At 43.8% G+C, this 21432-nt stretch overlaps 1 protein-coding gene across 2 annotated transcripts in view; it reads left to right on the top strand.

Moving 5' to 3' along the window:
- The window catches only part of VWC2 (von Willebrand factor C domain containing 2), a 310713-nt gene that overhangs the window by 29661 nt on the left and 259620 nt on the right, over positions 1 to 21432 (top strand). The window contains exon 1 of one of the 2 annotated variants that reach the window (XM_029589756.1): positions 20632 to 21342. The exons of the other annotated variant lie outside the window; for it this stretch is intronic. Coding sequence (XP_029445616.1) covers positions 21341 to 21342 — 2 coding nt within the window. The 5' untranslated portion in view covers positions 20632 to 21340. Of the gene's footprint in view, positions 1 to 20631; positions 21343 to 21432 lie in introns of those variants that run through there. 2 annotated transcript variants of the gene reach the window in all.

The raw sequence follows: 21432 nt of genomic DNA, 5'->3' as shown, positions 1-21432 counted from the left end.
AAATCCGGGCGGATTTAGGCGAGCAGGGCCCTGCGCACCGGTGAGCCTATTTTACATAGGCCTACCGGCGCGCGCAGAGCCCCGGGACTCGCGTAAGTCCCGGGGTTCTCCGAGGGGGGTGTGTCGGGGGCGTGTCGGGGGGCGGGCCCAGTCATCGCGGTGTTTAGGGGGCGTGTCAGCAGTGTTTTGGGGGCGGGTACGGGGGCATGGCTATGGCCCAGGGCGGTCCGGGGGCGTGGCCGCGCCCTCCGTACCCGCCCCAGGTCTCGTCCCTGCGTGCAAGAGGCCCGCTGGCGTGCGGGGATTTACGCCTCCCTCCGGGAGGCGTAAATCCCCCGACAAAGGTAAGGGGGGGGGCTTAGACAGGGCCGGGCGGGTGGGTTAGGTAGGGGAAGGGAGGGGAAGGTGAGGGGAGGGCAAAAGGAAGTTCCCTCCGAGGCCGCTCCGATTTCGGAGCGGCCTCGGAGGGAACGGGGGTAGGCTGCGCGGCTCGGCGCGCGCCGGCTATACAAAATCAATAGCCTTGCGCGCGCCAATCCAGGTTTTTAGCAGATACGCGCGGCTCCGCGCATATCTACTAAAATCCAGCTTACTTTTGCTTGCGCCTGATGCGCCAGCAAAAGTAGGCCAATTCGCGCTATTTGAAAATCTACCCCAAAGTTTCCTTTCCCGGTCCTCCCAGTTTTTGCTTATCTCAAATGTCATTTTCTCATCCCCTTATTCCCTACCCCGTAATACCCAGTTAAGATCAAAGCGAGTTGCGTCACTTTTCTAAAGCTCGTATAAAGAGCTTCACTGTTTGTTGTAGATTAGACTGCAGAAATTTGTCTATTTTATTTTTCTTTTATTGAGATTATGTATGTTTTTAACTGTAAACCGTTTTGACTAAATTTTTATTTGTAAAAGCGGTATACAAACACTTTTAAATAATAAATAATACAATCACAGTAATAACTGTGTCTGTTCTGAGCTTCTGTATACTTGAACTGTATCCTAAATGGCTTTGAAAAGAAGTAAAAATATTTCCTTCTTTCAACAGATTGGTAATACACGTTGATGTTTAATTTGTGGACTAGTGTTACACCTAGATTTCTTCTATGATTTGATTTATCAAATGAGGGCAGACTAAGATTCTATGTCTGGGTCCAAGGTAATAAACTGTGCTCAACAGTTGTGTGCATATTTGTTAAGCTAAATTTTCAAAGGTGTTGTGCGCGTAAAAACGTCTTATACGCGTATACTTGGGTGTTCGCTCGGGAAAGTATGTGCAAAAAAGTGAACATGTTCGGGGTGTGATTTGTAAGTTCATGTGTACTTTGCTGTTTTATAAAGAACCTATGCACAAATGTCATCAAGAATGTGCAAACACTTTTACACCTGCTGTTTTACGTGCCAAATTCAAACTTGCATTGTCTTTTTGACCTAGTGTTTGGTGTGATGGCTTCTCCTGGTCAATGGACAGGGCAGCTTGCTAAAAGTAGAGAGAGAGTAGGTGAGGGACTAACTGGGAAATCGTTGTCCTAGCCCAAAGGTGTGTTTGTCTGATACTAGGTTTGCTTTTATTCTGTGGAGGGGGAACCTTTCGGTGAATGGCACCGCAATTCTGAGGGTACATGTGTTTGGTGAGTGGGGCTGATGGGAGGTGGGTGGGAATGGGGATGTCGCTGGAAATAACTATGGGGGCTGTGAGTGAAGGTGAAGTGATGTGGAGCATGAGTATTATGAATACTCAAGGTGCAATGCTTGAGAAGGGAGAGAGAACAGAGGAGGAGGAGAAACCCCTTAGAGAGAGTGTACAGCACCATGGCACAGTTTTTGGATCTGTCAGAGGAGCAAGGGTTGTGCAGGTTCAGGTTCAGAAAGGAAACCATACTATATTTTGTGCCAGCACTTACCTGCACCCTTCCACTCGGAAAGGCCACACAATGCCAGTACACTTCAAGGTCACTACAGCCCTGGCCTTTTTTTGCCACCGGCATCTTCCAGACACTTCTAGGGGTTACAGCTAGAATAAGTCAGTCAACCATCTCCATATGTATTGATCAGTTTCTGGCTACATTTCTCAGGAAACCACATCACTATATATCTTTCTCTCAGAGAAGACAGCAACAAACAAACAAATGACTGATTTCTACCAAACTGTATATTTCCCCTCTGTTCTGAGGGCTATGGATTGCACTCGCCACTCTGTAAAGGCATCTGCAGACAATGAAGTCACCTTCTGCAATCAAGAGGGTTTCCACTCCTTCAACCTGCAGGAGGTCTGTGATGCCAAGGTGATCTTTATGGATGTAGAGTCCAAATGTCTGGGATCCTGTCATGATGCCTGCATCTTCTCACGGTCAGGAATTCATGACCAATTCCAGGAAGGTTTCATCACTGGGGGTTGGATTTTATGTAGATATGCTGCTCTCACTACAAGCACAGAGCAACTCATCTCAGCCTTTTTCTCTCCCTCTGTCTCTAGGTGATCTAATCACTTTGGCCCAGGAAACTCATTCCAACCTCTACCAGGGAGCAGCCTCACTTCCTGCCAGTTTAAAATATATCACTCTCCTTTTCTCTGCCTTCTCCCATTTAGATGATATCCACTCAAAACCTGGCTCATGATCCCACTGGCATACTCACAGACTGTAGCAGATGTCCACTACAACAAGGCCCACTGGCAGACCAGGGCAGTGATTGAGAGAGCCTTTGGCCTACTCATCACACATTTCCATTGCCTGGACAGATCAGAAGAATGTCTTCTCTACAACCCAACAAATGTCTGTAACATCTTTCTGGGCAGCTTCATAACTTGGACAAAACACAACTGTCTCCTCCAGAGGGCAAAATAATCATCTTGTATTGCCCAAAGAAGGAGAAGGAGGAAGAGACATTCAACCTGATTGAGAAGCAATTGCTGGAGATACAGCGCCAGACTCACCAGCAGACTGTAGAGGAAAGGAATACCCTGATACAAAGACATTTTCAAAAGTGGAAGTGCATTTATTTTCAAAAGAAAGGTGATATGCACATAGCAAACAAATATATTTTTTCCTGAGCCATTCTCTCCTTTACATGGTAGCTCTAGTGCCTTGCACTGCCCAAATCTGGTGCTTCTGTGCAGTGGTGTGCAGTCACTACTCACACCACTGTCACTACTCACACCACTGTCACTACTCACAGTTCCTTCAGAGGCCAGTCATAAAAGGCAATGGCAACGGATAACAGATGCAAGAGGGCTCTAGTGGGGAAAAGGGCTCCTGAGAACTAACGTTTGGGAGGCCAGAGGATGAAGGAAGTGGCAACACTAGTGTGTATCTTCTCTTCAACTGGTGTACATAATGAGGTCATTCCTGTGCCAGCAGAGTGGAATGTCCCCATCTGTGTCATCTGAGGGGGGAGCCTTCTTCTGAGTGGTGGATGCATTGGTTGAGAAGACATCCTTGGAAATGGCAGAGCCATCGTAGGAGGGGAAGGCTGCATCATTGCTCGTGTTGGACACATAGGGGGAACTGTTTTCTATCTGTTAACTAGTTACCAATCCACAACATGACACTGCTTCCTATCCCATGACTTTTTAATTTCCTAAGCAGCTCTTATGAGGAACTTTGTCAAATGTTTTCTGGAAATCCAGACACTATATCAACTGACTCACCTTTATCCATGTTTATTTATGCCCTCAAAAAATTGTAGCAGATTGAGGCAAGACTTCGCTTACCTTTTTGCAGATGATACCAGGCTATGTAACAAAGGGGACATCCTAAAGGAGTAGAAAGAATGAAAAAAGATTTAAGAAAACTAGAAGAATGGTTGAAGATTTGGTAGTTGTGATTCAATGCCAAGACATGCATAGTCATGCACCTAGGGTGCAGTAATCCAAAACAGCTGTATGTGAAAGGGGGCGAAAGACTATTGTGTATGGACCAGGAGAGGGACCATGAGGGGATTGTTTCTGGTGATCTGAAGGCAACAAAGCAATGTGACAAGGCGGTAGCTAAAGACTGAGAGATGCTGGGCTGCAGAGAAAGAGGAATAGCCACAAAAAATGGGATGTGGTGGTTCCCTTGTACAGGTCCGTGGTGAGGGCCTCACTTGGAGTACTTTGTTCAGTTCTGGAGACCCTATCTCAAAAAGAATAGAGATGGGATGGAAACAGTCCAGAAGAAGGTAACCAAAATGATGTGGGGTCTGTTTCAGAAGACCTACGAAGAGAGGCTGAAGGATCTAAATATGTATACCCTGGAGGAGAGAAGGTGCAGGAGAGATATCATACAGACCTTCAGATACCTGACAAGTATTAATGATGCACAAACTTCAAACCTTTTTCCATTGGAAAGGAACAAGTAGAACTAGGGATCATTTTATTTATTTTATTTATTTAACTTCTTTTACTATACCGACACTCAAGACCAGGTCTTATCGTACCGGTTTACATTAGAACAAGGGGAAAAATCAATTAACGTATAAGTGGAAAAGAGAAGTTACATTAAAACAGGGAGAGTAAAAACATGGATGTCGGAAGATAGGACAGAATTAAGTAATTGAACAATAAGTTAACAAAATTACAAACTATAAATTAACATAAAACAATAAATTAATAATACAGAAAACATGGATTATAATCAGCGGAAATATACATGGAAATATATATATATGGAATATATACAGCTGGAATATACATGTTATGTCAGATGGGAGGAGTGGCGGGGGTGAGGGAAAAAGGTGGGTTGAGGTTGATATGAAACTCCAAGGGGGACAACTCAGAACTAATATTAGGAAATATTTCTTCATGGAACGGGTGGTAAATGCCTTCCCAGAAGAGGTATTGAAGATGAGAACAGTTAAATTAATTCAACAGGACATGGGAGAAACACTGCAGATCCCTAAAGCCTTGAGGTTGGAAAAGAAGAAAGGGGGTGGTGAAACATTTCTGCATGGGGGTAACTTGCACAGAATCACAGTTACTACCATAAGCAAATTGCTGGGCAGACTGGGAGGACCATTTGGTCTTTATCTGCCACCATTATTATGTTGCTATATTACTACTATAAATCTATGTTGGCTTTGTCCCATTAAACTATGCCTATCTATATGTTCAGTAATTTTGTTCTTTATGATAGTTTCTACCATTCTGCTTGGCACAGTTGTCAGACTCACTGGTCTGTAGTTTCCTGAATCAGCTCTGGAATCTGTTTTAAAAATTGGCAATACATTGGCAACCCTCCAGTCTTCAAGTACCATAGACAAGTTTAATGATATTTTACAAATTACCAATAGCAAGTCCGCAATTTCATTTTTCAGTTCTTTCAGCACTCTAGGATGTATACCATCTGTCCAGGTGATTTGCTATTCTTTAGTTTCCCCTATTACATCTTCCAGATACACTAAGATTTGTTTCACTTCCTCTGAATCATCACCTTTGAATATCATTTCTGGCATGGGTATATCTCTTACATCTTTAAGATTGAAGCAAAGAATTCATTTAGTCTCTTTGCTATAGTCATGTCATCCCTAAGTGCCCCTTTTATCCCTTGATCACCTAATGGTCCAACTGACTCCCTTGCAGGCTTTTTACTTTGAATGTACCTGAAGATGTTTTTATTATGAGTTTTTGCTTCCACGGCAAGCTTCTTTTTCAAATTCTTTCTTTGCCTTCCTTATCAATGCTTTGCATCTAACTTGCCAGTCTGTATGCTATTTCCTGTTTTCTTCATTTGGATCCCTATTCCATTTCTTGAAAGATGTCCTTTCAGCTATTATAGCCTCTCTCAACTCACCTTTTAACCATGCCGGTAGTCATATAGTCTTCCTTCTGACTTTTCTAATGTGTACAATACATCTGGTGAAAGGTTATTTCCACTCTTTTTTATTCTAGAGGGAAAAGTAATTTGCATTTAGTAGTTTTCCTGAATGGGAATTAAACTCTGGCTTCTCCGATTCAGGGCCGGGCCTTGCTCTAACCCCTAAGCTACTACTCCACTCCAAAGAAATTAGCTTGGTAGCTATAACAACGGATTAAATAATTTGAGGAGGGTTCTACTTGTTAAAGATAACAATAGGAAAGAATATATGTCCCTCTGAGCTAGAAAGATGGCATCCTGATGAGAATTGAACTCATGACCCCTGTTTTACAAGAGACACTGGCAACAGTGGGACTCAATTTCATATCCCCCAAAGAGACTGGAGCCTTAATCTAGCACTTTAGACTGCTTGGCCATGCTACTCCAGTAAATTAATTACTTACAGTTTTTTCCTTGCAAGGAGTAGGATCAGAAGAAGACAAAATTCATAATTCTAATGACTGCTTATTGTTACAGTCATTAAACTAGAAGAACACTATTAGTTTTCCTTTCCACCGAAATAGTTTGTTCTGATATTTTTAAATGGGTACATTCTGGGCGTGTTCCACCCACCAACTACTCTCTTCTGACTTATTCCTATCGGAAAAGCTTCTGAGTCGGGCCTTGTATGTCATGATGAAATATTACTACAAAAGAATTATACTTTATAAAAGCTGCAGCCCATAGCACTGAAGGTGTAGATTTAATACCTTTATCTAGAAACAATTTTCATGATGACCAAGACTAAGGAAGTCAGACAAATTCAATCATGAATTCTTCGCAGTGGTTTGTTGTGCACCTTGTTCAGCAGTGTGGTCTCCAACTTCCTATAAAGCATTAAACAATAGTTTTTCAACATGCATTCTCAATCCAAACAGCCCTGGACATCGCCGTCCATACCATTGACAGGGCTTGTAGAAAGTGTGGTGCGAGTTAAATCATTCCAAGTTTTGAAAGAACAATCGGCTTTAATTTGTTGCTGGAGCTGGTGGGTGTGGTTAAAACACAGTGTATTGAGGATTGTACGCTGGATCAGAGATTTGAAAGGAGTAGTGCAGTAGTGGTGTTGGAAAAGAAGACGCATTTAGATTAGCCTTTGGGGGCAGAACAAGTGACCCGTGGATGGAAACTTTTGAGGATATTCGTTTTCCACAGTAGATGATTGATTAAGTTATTGTGCCGACGTGAGGGTTGGAGTTTATTTGAATTTGTAATTGTGTGACACAATATCCCCTGAAGAAGCCCAAGTGGGTGAAACAAGGGACTTTGTTGGGATTATATTATAGCAAAGCTTGGTGGAGCTTTTTGTCAAAATATAGTGGAAAACCTGGGGGAGTACTTTTTTTTTTTTTTTTTTTTTTTTAAGAAAAGCTCGGTGAATATTTGAGGAAAATTGGGATATTTGTTGTGGAATAGGTTTGAATTTTTTTGTTTTCAGGATTTTGGAGGGTGGGATTTGGAGGGTTTTAATGGGGAGTATTTTATGATGTATATGAGTGGATGGGTATGAGTGATGGTTGTATGTTATGTGTGATTACATTTAGAGATATTTGGAATAAGTAACAGTTGGTATTCTGCACCTTAGAAATATACATATGTGTGAAGGATTGTTTCATAGAAATTGTTATTGTAGATAAAATCAGGGGTCGGCGCGCGAAAAGGGGTGCACAATTGTGCACCTTGCGCTCGCTGAGCCGCGCTGCCTTCCCCCGTTCCCTTCCCCCTGACCTGACCTTCCCACCCCTTCCCCTAACCTTTCCTCCCCCTAGCCCTACTCTAACCCCCCCAAAAATGTTTATTTTATTTTTTGCACCTGCCGGCAGGCTGCTAAAGCACAATCCTTCAACAGAGCCGCTGTGTTGCAGGCCTCTGGCCCCGCCCACGCCCCACCCCCGGACTGCCCCTTTAGTAAAGCCCTGGGACTTACATGCGTCCCGGGGCTTTACGCACGTCACTGGGCCTTTTTAAAATCCGGCCCATTATGTATATCTTCTTGACCGGTTCATGATCTTACAATTTGTATACAATTATTAATAAATTTTGGTAGCAAAGAATTTTGATGTAATAAAAATTATTGGTAAAAATGTTGATGTAATTCTATATACCCCCTGCTCTTTGGTATAGATCTTGACAGTGTATTCAGTGGGTTAGTTATACTTTCCTGTGTTTTTTTTTACCTGTCCAGGTTGTAATACCCAGTTGCAATAACAGATACTGTTTCCTTTTCTTTTGCTTGGCCTTGGTCATGTTTGGAAAAACCTGAATTTTACAATTTAGAAACAAAATATCTTTTACACTGAAAGAAAAGAGCTTCAAAACCCAAGCCCTATCAGGGGTACATAAATTTCATCCTCAGACTTCTCCAGAGCTCCTGCAACATCAAGGGAATGGAAGGAGATCAGTGGATATGCCTTCTGGCTTCCACTAACTTCCTTCCTATCACAAGGAGGGAGATAATAAGCCATAGAGAATAGACAGGAGGCCATGAGTTTTCAGGAATTTTCAAAACATTCCATTAAATTACATTTCAGGAAAAGCAAGAGGAGAGATGTACTGTTGCTGTTTTAGGAAAATGTAATAAATTGCAAAATACGATCCACGAAGCACATTTTCTAAATGCTTTAATTCTGCATTAAGTTCTGGATGGGTATTGTTCCCTTCACTGACTGCAGTCAATGAAGGGCCCAGTCATAGCTCGAGTACAGTGAATAATTACTTAAGTGCTGGTAGCTGCCAAAGCTAAGGGCACTTAGCATTCAGCAAGAGTGGATCAGGCATCAGCCTCTTGTGCTCCCACTCTGCTTTCAGGGCCAGGGACGGCTTAAAACAATTTGTTGACTGAGGGATGAGATGGTGCCCCATACAGGTAAAATTACTGGAGGGGGCCAAGGGAGGGGGTCCATTTTGGCCCTTTCACAATTTAATATGCTGAGGAAGGGGGGAAAGCAGGGGTCAAGGTTCCTAGAGTGACGGCACAGAGAACGTCAAGTGATTATATTTCTAGGCAGCTGGCAGCCCTACCACCAGTGACGGATTTAAGATTTTGTCACCCCTAGGCCCTGATGGTGCTATTGCCCTCCCCCCCCCCCCCCCACCCACTCCAACCCCCCCGAGAAAGGTAGAACAACAGAGACTGGGACAAAGGCACAGACCCAGAGTTTCCTGCAGCAACTCAAAGGTAGATTCTGTGGCAAAAATGTGAACATTCTGAAGTATGCTGACAAACATTTCCATCCTTTATATTATACATACATATACATATATTATATATATAGCCGTTAAGCCTGTAACAAGGGCTACATTTAAAAAAAATTTTCGGTCCATTTCCTTCCCACTCCCTCCCCCTCATTCTCCCTCCCTCCCTCTCACCTCCTCCCTCTCCCCCCTCCCCTCACCTCACTCCCTCCTCCCTCCCTCCCCTCACCCTCAGCTCACTCTCTCCTCCCTCCCCTCACTCACTCCCCCTCTCTCAATCCCCTCCCCTTTCAGCATCCACAAGCAGCAGACGGGGGGTGTCCCTCCCTCCCTCTCTCCCTCGCGCGTGTCACCGCCGCCGCTACTGCTCCTCCCGCTCCTGCTCCTCGCAGCAGCCGCTCCTGCTCCTAAGGACCCAGCACCATTTTTTTTTCAGGTACGCTCCGCTCAGACCGACGTGCTCGCCCGTGCATGCGCGGTAGAGCTGCTCTCTACTGCGCATTTGCGGCATGTCGGTCAGGGCTCCCTTATCTAGTAGATTGTAACCCTTTTTTTGTTTATTTATTTTATTTATTTATTTAAAAGATTTTGTATACCGTCGTTCAAAAATACATCACAACAGTTTACAGAGGCTAATATAAAAACATGGGGTATACATCAGAGTTTATAAAATATAAATTAGTACACTAAGTAAGGGGGGGGGGTACAGCTGCTTAAAAGGAAATACAAACATAAAGACAACCTTTTGGTTCTAGATGGTAATGACCTTTTTCTAGGTTGTCTGAATAGGCTCTTTAGATCTTTTTAAAAAATTTTTAACTCGGTTTTCAAGTCTTAACTCAGCAGGCATGGTGTTCCAGAGACTGGGTCTTGCAATGGAGATGATTCACTCACCAAAGTCAGATGGGCTGTATTTACAGAAGGGAACTGAAGTAGCCCTTTATTTGCAGATCTCAGTGTTCTGTGTGGGGTGTGTAATTGAATTGAGAAATTCAGCCAATCAATTTTCTGCCTGTAAATTGCTTTATGAAGGATGCAGAAGGTTTTGTAACATAGCCTTTGTGTAATCGGGAGCCAGTGTAAATTTATCAAAATTGGTGTAATGTGATCACGTTTTTTGCAGTTTGTTAGAACTCTGGCCACGGAATTCTGGAGTACTTGCAGCAGACGTAGGGTGGTTTGTGGGATACCCAAAGGTAGGGAATTACAATAGTCTAGTGACGAGAAAATTAGAGCTTGTAGCACTGAGCGGAAATCATTAGCATCAAGCAAAGATTTTAGCCATCTTAGAACTAACAATTTGTAATAGCCTTCTCTCAGTTTTGTAGCAATATGTTTTTTAAAGTTTAATTGACAGTCAATAGTTATCCCTAAATCTTTGACTGCTTCTGCAAGAGTTAACGTAATGTTGTTAGGCATGTTAAGAGCATTATTAGCAATGTTTTTGTTTTCTATCCAGTAATATGATCTCTGTTTTTTTCCATATTTAAAGCGAGTTTCATATGACTAAGCAGTTGTTTAATTGAGGTCAAGTAGATGGTGATTAGTTTGAAGGTCTGTTCTAAGTTGTCTGAAACGGGGACAAGTATCTGAATGTCGTCAGCATAAATGTAAAAATTCAAACTGAGGCAGGCTAGGAGGTGACAGACTGGGAGTAAGTAAATGTTAAACAAGGTTGCCGACAACGCAGAGCCTTGGAGTACACCAGTCTTAAGCTCAATCTTATCAGAGAGCGTATTGCCTATCTTGACTTGGAAGGACCTCTATTGAAGAAATGAAGTAAACCAACTGATTGTATTGTTTGTTAATCCAATTTCTTTCAATCTTGTTAATAGAATGTCATGATTCACCGTATCAAAAGCAGCCGACAGGTCAAGTACTACAAGTATGTATTTTTGACCTGTGTCAAAACCTTTTAGCACGGTGTCAGTAAGTGAAATCAGCAGAGTTTCAGTATTAAGGTGTTGGCGAAAGCCGAATTGATTTGAGTAAAGTATATTATTTAATTCGAGATGTTCAACCAGTTGTTTATGAACAACTTTTTCAATTATTTTTTGTCAGTATAATTAATTTTTCTTTTATTGAGCGAAGAAAAAGGATCTCAAGTATCAGTACAGGGAAGAGATCTTAGGGGCGGGGAGAGGAAGGGTGGAGGACTGGAGATGGGGGTGAGATTAGGAATCTGGGGAGGGAAGCTCTGGGACTGAGGAAGGAGGGGAGGGACTGGATAAGGAAGCTGAGAGCTGTACTCTGCTAAGTGAGATTCAGCACAGCTGAAAGGAAGTAAATATTCAGCTAGCCTGCTGCCCTCCAGATTTTTGCCACCAGAGGCACGGGCCTAGTGTGCCTATTAACTAATCCAGGCCTGCCTACCACACTTCTGGGAATCCTACCACTGGCCTCCCAGCCTTCTCCACCATTTACCCCCTGGGTGTTTGGGAGAACGGTGGATGATGGGAGTCTGTGTGTGGTGTGCACTCTCTCAGGGCGAATTAAGTGCCCTAGGTGAACCTTACAACCTTGCGCCCCTTGCCACATCTCCCCACTCACAATTAACACTTTTGTATTTATTTTAAAACTTCTTATTGACCATTTCCCCAACCTAAAAAGGGAGATTTTACAAGAAAAACAGCATTCAAAGTACAGTCTTCTGAGATAAAATTGTCACTTACAACATGTATATTATATTTTCATGCACTATTGTGGCCAACCAAAAAATCCTGCAAAAAAGATCAATAGTAAAGAACATTGGGTGTAGGCTTTGCCCCCCGATGTTAGGATTCATAGGTTAGTGGGTCCTTGGCCTGAGGTGAGAGATGGTACCACCCATGGGGAGGAGCCCCACTGAGCCTCACCATCGGGAGGCAAGGTCTGAGCAATTGGTGACCCAGCCCAGCGAGTATAGGGAGAACAGGAGACTGGGGTGTGTATGCAGTTGCCAGAATAGGTCCCCCTAGTGGTGGAGGGCTGAGCAGGCCCCGAGGAGCGGGGAATGCAGGCAGAGTAAGGAGGAGTGCTTGCGAGGGCGACCACAGGGGGTGGAGCCATAGAGAGTGTCAGCACAGGAGGTATGACGTAGGCTTACCCGAGAAGCGGGGAAACCCAGGGGTCTCTGGCAGTGCAAGAGGACACTACCCCAAGGAGCAGGGGAGTGCGATACAGTCTCAGAGATAGGCAGGATGCTACCCCGAGGAACGTAGTAACAGTAAAATACAAGGCGCTGCCCCGAGGAGCAGGGGAGCACGGCTCAGTCCCAAGTTCACAACGCACTACCCCGAGGAGTGGGGACGCGGCAGTCAAAAACGAAGGCAATGGACCACGGAGCGGGGTACACCGGCATTGGGTCTCCATGAGGCTATATAAGCAGCATGAAAACCGACAACTGCATACAGTCTTTCAAGAGGCTTAGAAGTCGCAGCAAATTTAACTCTGTTAAATCTGTTTTTGTGGAACAAGGAGAACGATTCCACCAAGACATCAAGACCATGGAACATAGATATCAAGGCAGATAAAACATAAATATGATGGCAGACTATTGCTGGTGTTTACAGCATGACAACCCTGATCATAACTATTCCAGAGCATCCAAAAAGTGAAAAATTTTCCCTAACAATTAAAATTTACACAACTATTGCTCTCTAAGGGCTCATTTACTAAAGTGATCACTAAATGTGGACAGCATCAAGACAGGAAGAGGAGGAATCGGGGCGGCACCAGGGTGGACGCCGCAAAGACAGCGCTGACAGCGAAACGGTAAGCTTTCGTATTGCTGCCTATTTCGTGCCAAATAACTACACCTTTTATGGTGTAGTTATTCAGCGTGACGCCGGCCGTGATCGCACCGCGGAGGTGCGATCGCTGCTGGCTATTGCAGGACTGCCCCCCTGAACCGTGGGATTCAGAGAGCCCGGCAGTGTTAGTAAATCCAGGCCTTGGTGAGACGATAGACACGTTTTTTGCATGAAACAAATATATTACGTGCTATCACTTCTTCAGAACTTCTCATTACCCTTGATATTTATTTATTTTATTTATTTAAAATCTTTTCTATACCGTCGTTAAGTGGATGCCATCACAACGGTTTACAATAGGGCACAAAAACTATATGTTGAATAAAGTGTCTGGAATTCTAACTCTTAAACAGGTGCCATCAATATACTGTAACATAATTTCACAATAAATATTAGTTGGTGGGTGTTATAAGTCAGTCAGTTTTTTCTTACTCCTCTATAAGATATAGTACTACTTAACTCTAGTTCTTTGTTGTTTAAAAATAAAAAGGAAGAATTTAGAATATAAAAAATGAGAAACACACGTTTTAAGAAAAAAGGTGTGTGTGTGGGAATTTGACTGACCGCTACCAACATTTCCGTGGGTTCTCCTCTCAGTTCTCTTTGTAGTATGCTTGCTCAAATAGCCATGTTTTTAAACTTTTTCTGAAGGTTTTGATGTTTCTTTGCAGTCTGATTTCTAAAGGCATATTGTTCCATATTGTGAGTCCTGCTAGGGATTCTTACTTGGGTTAGTCTGGCCGTCTTGACTGAGGGAATAGTTAGTAGTGCTTTATTTGCTGATCTCAGGTTTCTGTGGGGGGTATGTACGCGGAGGGCTGTGTTCAGCCACTCTGCTTTTTCATTGTGTATTAATTTGTGTATGGTGCATAAAGTCTTGAATTGTATTCTTTGTTCAATGGGTAACCAGTGTAATTCTATTAAGGTTTCGGTGATATGATCTCTTTTACTTTTCCCAGTTAAAATTCTTGCCGCTTTGTTTTGTAGTATCTGTAGTGGTCTTATTGTGGTGTATGGTAGGTCCAGTAGGAGGGCGTTACAGTAGTCAGTACTGGAAAAAATTAGGGCTTGAAAGACTGAGCGGAAGTTGGTGGGCGTTAGTAGTGGTTTTAGTCTTCTCAGAGTCATAAGTATGGCGTATCCTTCTCTTACTTTTTGAGATATGTATTGTTTCATACTTAATTCTGAATCGATTATCACTCCTAGGTTTCATACTTTCTCACCTAGTTGTATTTTTTGGTTGTTGTTGAGTGTAATTGGGTTCTGAATGATTGCTATGTTTTTTCGTTCGAGGTGTAAGAATTCAGTTTTCTCTATATTGATCACTAATTCCATTTGGTTTAGAAGTTGTTTTATTATATCTAGGTATTCGACTTTATAATCTTTAATCAAATATTACTCATTTGTGAAAAAATTTGACATATTGCATATTTTTTGACTTCATATTTGGAATCAGCATCTTTCATTTGGGTAAAATTAGAAAAAATATTTAGGTCAGTAGAAAACCTTTTTTCAAATGTAGACCAGTGTTATGAACACTATTGCCAAGTGGCCCCACCACCATTACCTCTCTCACCAAATCCTGTGCTCCACTGAGAATTAGATCTAAAATTGCTCCCTCTCTCATTGGTTCCTGAACCAATTGCTCCATAAAACTGTCATTTATTCCATCCAGGAACTTTATCTCTCTAGCATGTCCTGATGATACATTTACCAAATCAATATTGGGGTAATTGAAATATCCCATTATTACTGCACTACCAATTTGGTTAGCTTCCCTAATTTCTCTTAGCATTTCACTGTCCGTCTCACCATCTTGGCAAAGTTACGGTAGTATACTCCTATCACTATACTCTTCCCCAACACACAAGGGATTTCTACCCATAAAGATTTGATTGTGCATTTAGTCTTATGCAGGCCGTTTATTCTGTTGGACTCTATGCCATCCGGACATAAAGTGCCACACTGCCTCCCAAATGCTCCTCTCTGTCATTGCAATCTAATTTGTACCCCGGTATAGCTCTGTCCCATTGGATATCCTCCTTCCACCTTCCATAGACCAATTAAGTCTGTCATCATTCACTGCTATACATTCTAATTCTCCCATATTACTTCTTAGACTTCTGACCTTAGCATACAAACATTTTAAAGTGTGTTTGTTGTTTGTATTTTCGTTCTTCTTTTTAATTGATAGGATTAAATTAGAATTTTTTAGCTCAGGTGAGTTTTTAGTTACAGGCACTTTGACTACTTTTCTTATTATTGAAACCTCAGCTTTGGGATTTATTTATTTATTTTATTTTATTTATTTATACAGCTTTTCTATACCGTTGTGGAGAGAACTATGTCTCTATCTCTACGATTTACAACATATTAAAAAAAACAATAAATTAATAAAAAATTCACAGTATGGAATAAAACTTACATTAATCAGACAATGTAAATAAAACAAGTAAGAACAAATAAAAAACTGATTAAATGCATCATTAGTATCCTTTGAAGATTCCTCCCTCCAAACCATGCGCTGCTGAGCAACTGTCAGCTTTCTCCTTTGTTCTAGTTTAAAAGCTGCCCTATCTCCTTTTTAAAGGTTAGCGCCAGCAGCTTGGTTCCACCCTGGTTAAGGTGGAGCCCATCCCTTTGGAAAAGACTCCCCCTTCCCCAAAAGGTTCCCCAGTTCCTTACAAAACTGAATCCCTCTTCCTTGCACCATCGTCTCATCCACACATTGAGACTCCGGAGCTCTGCCTGCCTCTGGTGACCTGCGCGTGGAACAGGGAGCATTTCAGAGAATGCTACCCTGGAGGTTCTGGATTTCAGCTTTCTACCTAAGAACCTAAATTTGGCTTCCAGAACCTCCCTCCCACATCTTCCTATGTCATCGGTGCCCACATGTACCACGACAGCCGGCTCCTCCCCATTACTGTCTAAAATCCTATCTAGGTGACGCGTGAGTTCCGCCACCTTCGCACCAGGTAGGCATGTTACCAGGCGATCCTCACGCCCACCAGCCACCCAGCTATCTACATTCCTAATAATCGAATCACCAACTATGACGGCCGACCTAACCCTTCCCTCCTGGGCAGTAGCCCTGGGAGACTCATCCTTGATGCAAAAGGACAATGCACCACCTGGAGAGCAGGTCCTTGCTACAGGATTCTTCAGTCCACTCACTCCTTTCCCTTCCCATCACTCACTCACTCACTATAACTCACTCTCTCTCCTCTGTCACTTGCTCCCCTCACCTCCTTTCCTTCCTTTTCTTTCCCTCACTCATTCCCCTTCCCTCTCTGACACAACCCACCATAGAACTTCCCCCTTCCCCCGTCATTGTTGTTATCATCCTCTGCTTTTACCTATTGGCCAGGTGCAGGAGGCCTGAACGCAGACCACCATCAGGCTCACCGCTGTGCTGCCACATGGGGCATCTTCTTGCTGGGAGGGGGTGGGAAACCCGCTAGTGCATTTTCAATTGGCTCTATAGCACAGGTCTTCCTGTTGGTGAGGCGGCCAACGTGGAGGTCTTTTGGGTAGTACTTTCTGCCACTCCCACAATTTTTCCACCTGAGGCGGCTGCCTTACCCTGCCTCATTATAGATCCGCTCCGGTCATGGCAGTTTGGGGGGCTTAGGGGAGGGGAGGATGGGTGGGGGAGTGGGGATTTCTGGCAAAGGTTGCTGCTGCTGCTGTGGGACAGTTTAAGATTATATTGGGGTGGAAGGGGGCAGCTTGGCCACACAATAGTTTTTATTCATACTGGAACATGGGCAGAGGGGGGATCTGCTGTTGCACGGCTGCTAATCTTTTGGGTGTTTCGTTATCCAGCTGTTATACCTGCAGTTTTTCCAACCAGACTTAGCCACACCCCTTAAAATGACACAGATTGGAGTCAAGTTATTATTATTATTGTTATTATTATTATTATGAAAGGCATGTAACAAATAACCAGTGATGACGATCATGATTATTTGTATAGTGTATAGCAGATGTATGCTGTGCTGTACAGGGTCACATAAGAGACAGTCCCTGCTCCTTGGACCTTGCAGTGTAGTCAAGACACAGACAAGATACAAAAGGGGAAACAAAATAAGGGATTTTAACAGGGAGGTCATGACTGAGAAAAAATAAAATGGGTGGATGATGCTTTCGGTGGAAATAATAGAGGAAGGGTAATTCTAAGTGAAACTGCAAGGAATGAGACTTCTTAGTTTATAGAAGAAAGCAATGGGGTGAGAGGGTGCGATTTTTACATCCCTACCAAAAAGTTTGAATACTACTACTGTATATTCAGTCCCCAAAGTGGTATCTAGACTGAACACAATTTTCAGCTGGGGTAATGCAGTTTTCTGCTTTCCTACATGACTTATTAGTGTTAGGTTTCTGTTGGTTTCGTGGACCCTTGGTCCGAGGTGGGGGTTGACGCTACATGAGTGGTTGGCCCCACAGGTCCCCACCATCGGGAGGCGAGGCTGATTGGAAACAAAGGCTGCAGAACCACGGCTGTGGCCCAGGAGGAACAGGGAGCGCAGAGACAGGGTCTCTGGAGTAGTATTGCTGAGGCTACCCCGAGGAGCGGGGAGCATAGAGACAGGATCTCTGGTGTAGAACGCTGAGGCTACCCCGAGGAGCGGGGAGCATAGAGACAGGATCTCTGGTGTAGTAGCACTGGGGCTACCCCGAGGACCAGGGAAGCGTAGAGACAGAATCTCTGGTGTAGAACGCTGAGGCTACCCTGAGGACCAGGGAAGCGTAGAGACAGAATCTCTGGTGTAGAACGCTGAGGCTACCCTGAGGAGCGGGGAAGCACGGAGACAGAGTCCAGGAATGGAAGCGCAGAGCAGACCCCCGAGGAGCGGATACCCAGAGCCAGAGTCCACTGAGAAAGAGCAGAGATCCAAGGCAAGAATCGTAGGTCCGGAGAACAGGAACAAGCACCAGAGAAGCTCAGGGAACTCGTTGCCAAGTCGGTTAGCGTAGGCCAAAGGAGGAGCTTAAATATCTCAGGCTAGCGATGTCATCAGCCGGGGACGACCATGGAGTTCCTGCCATTGGCCCTTTGAAGGGAGCACAGATGGTGCACGTGCGCGCCTAAAGAGGCCCAGAGATGGAGCGTGGGTTGGCGGTGTCCCAGCCGCCACGCAGAGCAAAAAGAGCCAGGAGGAATGCGGTGGTAGCGGTTGGTCACAGCCGCGAGTTCGCCCGGAGTCGAGAGCCAGGCCTGACATGACGTAAGCGAGGTCGGCTGCGGATGGCCGCGGCCGACGGTCATAACAATTAGAAACAAGGGACACAATTTTCAGGGACTTCCTGGTGGCAAAAAGCTTTTGAGGCTGGTATCTGGAATTAGGGGCTTCGCACATTGTGCACTCTGTGAAAAAACATCTGTTTACATAGCAGAGATGAGATGTATCTCTCTCAAACTGTAAAAGCACCTTCTGCTTGAATTAGCTGCACTGCAGTGTCTGCTTGAAATGATTGCCGGAGAGTTAGCTGGTTTTATAACAAAGGACTTCATTTGGACTGATGCAAGGAGTCAGGTAACTTGATCTGCACAGTGCATCCCCCAGCTGCCACATCAACCCTGGCCAATTGAACAGGATCCTCAAGTCTTGATTTTGCCCCATTGCATGTATGGAGTTGTAGTTCTGATAGTCCCATTGATTTTCCTCTAGATCAGAGGTTCCCAAACCTGTTGTGGGGACCCCCCCCAGCCAGTCAGGTTTTCAGGATATCCACAATGAACATGCATTAGATAGATTTGCATATACTGCCTCCATTGCATGTAACTCTATTTCATGCAATGGGACAAATGAAGGATGGGATTAGCCTGTTTGGCAACCTGGGGTGAGCTGGGAATCCTTGTGATGGTTCCAAATGAAGGTGAACTATCTCACTAATCCCTAGTGTAAGGACAACAGTGAGTTAATCAATCATGCAACCCATCTGAAGAATTCCTAAGAGCTGCGAGACAAAAAGGCCGTCACCCTACCATTGAGAATGATGCAATAAGGTGCATAATAATAAATCCCTTATTTTGCCTGTGGTTTTACCCTGTTTTTTTGTGCGCCAATGTTATGTCTCAACAAGAGTTTTATGCACAAAAAATGTGTGTGTAAAACTGTGTGTCCTGCTTAGCACCCTCGCATGGATTTCCATATAATGTCCTTACCTTTATTTAAATAAAGGTAAGGACATTACCTTTATTTAAATAAATAAGTAAATAAAGTAAATAAATAAATAAATATTTAATAGATATCACATAAATATTGATTAAATAAATTAATAAATAAATATTGAATAAATAAATAAATAAATGAAGTGCATAAAGGTAAGGACATATAATGTCCTTACCTTTATTTACCTGTCTTCCATCTCCCATGTTTTCGCTCCCTGTTTAATGTAACTTTACCTTTCTACTTAGTTGTTAAATTGGTTAATTAGTTGTTAAATTGGTTTCCCCCTGTTCTATTGTAAACCAGTATGATAAGACCTCGTCTTGAGTATTGGTATAGTAAAAGAAGTTAGATAAATAAATAAATAAAAATGTCCACTGCAGAGAGATGAGCTGGCTTAGCTCAGGTTTTCTTAGCACTGTAAATTTTACTCCTAGTCAGAGGTGGAGTAGTTTCCTGCTGAAGTTCCCAGCTGGGACCTGTAATCCAGGTTTATGTGCAGAAAACGTGCTCTGCACACATAGAGCTTGTTTTTTGCACATAAATATGGTTTCTTTGCTGAAAGCATTTTTGTGTGCACAGATCATATTTTGTGTCCATAAAAGTTGTTTTATGCACACAGAACATGAGTTTTGTACACCTAAATCAGGGCAGAAAGTCAGTTTAAAATGTGTTCAGTCTGAGCAGATTTTCAAATTAGCCCACTTTTTTCTAACTCCTTATACATTATCAAAATATTAGCTCACTACATCAAGAGTTAAAAAAAAAACGTTTAACCTGTGTTAATAAACTGTGCGCTGAATTTCAGCCGCGCTGTTTTAACCCACAGGTTATTGCATCGACCCCATTGTGCACTATACTGTTGTCAGTACCATTTTAGAAGAACAAAAATGAAAGCCTTGATATTAACTGTAATGGAAAGCAAAGATCTTTACTGCTTGCAGGCAAGGTAGCACTGCTTCTTCCTCCTGGCAGAATCTCTTCAGAGCAGCCTACCGTAAGCCATTCTGGCTAAGCATATTATGCAGGAGTGGCAGGATTTTATTTTATAGCCACTCTTTGCCCAACTGGTCAAAAATGTAAAACAAATTCAAGTTGTGTTGCCTCGGATTTTTCTCAAGCAGGCGTAGAGGGAGGATGTAAGGGACTGAGAAAGGGAGACAGTGCAAGATGGGAGGGAAGAAAGTGAAAGAAAGAGGGGGTTAAAACGTAGGGAGATATCAGGAAAAAAAAAAGGGAGAGAGAGAAAACAATGTGGAGGAGTGATGCAGTGCTTCAGTGCGGACTGAAGGAGGATCTCCAGCTCCCCCTCTGGCCCTCCCAGTCTGACTCGGCACCTGTGCTCGGCGCTTGCCAGAAGAGCGCGGCAGACAGCGTCCGAGGAAAGCCGCCCCCGGCCCGGGCTTCTGCTTACATTTATGGATCTGAAAGACGATTCAAGAGCAGCCAATCAAGCCAAGTGATTTTTTTTTTTTTTGGGGGGTGGGGGAAATCCTTGTGATACAAAGGCGAATGAGAGCCGGCATCTGGGCTGCTGCAGCCCCAGCCTGACGGCACCAGGGAGTTCAGCTCTCGGCTTTTTTTTTGCTCATCTTTTCGGTGGCATCGATTAAAGCTCCAGTCCGATTGACCCGCACGGTCTGCATGCAGCGCCGCTTTGCATCGCATCTTTTATTTTGTTTTGTTTTGTTTTTAAATCCTGATAAGTTTCAACCTGGACAAGATATAGTTCGGAAACTGCTGGGAGTATATTAGAAGCAAAAGAAGTGCTAGAAGTGCGAGATTTTTGCAAACCCGCGCTCGCCTGACAGTTGTCGCCTCTTCCCGCTGTGCAGGGCTGCGATCTCGGTGCAGATCCTACCCCCTCCCTCCTCCTCCTCCCCCCGGGCGCTTCCCTCCTCCGGAACAGAGAGCGGCTGAAGCCAGGGCAGGGGGAGGACCTGGCCAGGAAACGGTGCCAGAGCTCAGGAAAAAGGGAGGACAGGAGGAGACGATAAGGAGTTAACGGAGCCTCAACTCATCCCGAGTTTTCAGTGTCAAGGGCAGCCCTTTCACGTTTAAAAACGGAAACTTTCCTGTCGTTTTCCCATTTCGTCTCGTTGATGGTTTTTTTCAGTTATGTGCTAAAAGGGTAACATTTTATAATGGGATACACGTGCTCGCCCTCAAATGCCGAGAGAAAACACAGCAAGACCTAATTGATCATGTAGCCCTGCTTGGTGCAGTTCCTCCTCGGCACCCGAGCCGCATTTTTTAAAGAAGGACATGATGGGAAAGCTCAGGGGGAGAGAGGGGACGAGACAAGGACTGCCTTTGTGGGGGTAGAAGAAGGAGCCACCCTGTGCAGGATGTCTGAATGTGAGTATCCCAGGGGGATGGAGGCGAACCACACTGCCCAATGCAGTTTTGATGATGATCTATGTATTCATCACACAGCACTTGCTCCAG

The sequence above is a fragment of the Rhinatrema bivittatum genome, chromosome 2, assembly GCF_901001135.1.
Source record: "Rhinatrema bivittatum chromosome 2, aRhiBiv1.1, whole genome shotgun sequence".
Taxonomy (NCBI): domain Eukaryota; kingdom Metazoa; phylum Chordata; class Amphibia; order Gymnophiona; family Rhinatrematidae; genus Rhinatrema; species Rhinatrema bivittatum.
This window is presented reverse-complemented; position numbering and strand designations above follow the sequence as displayed.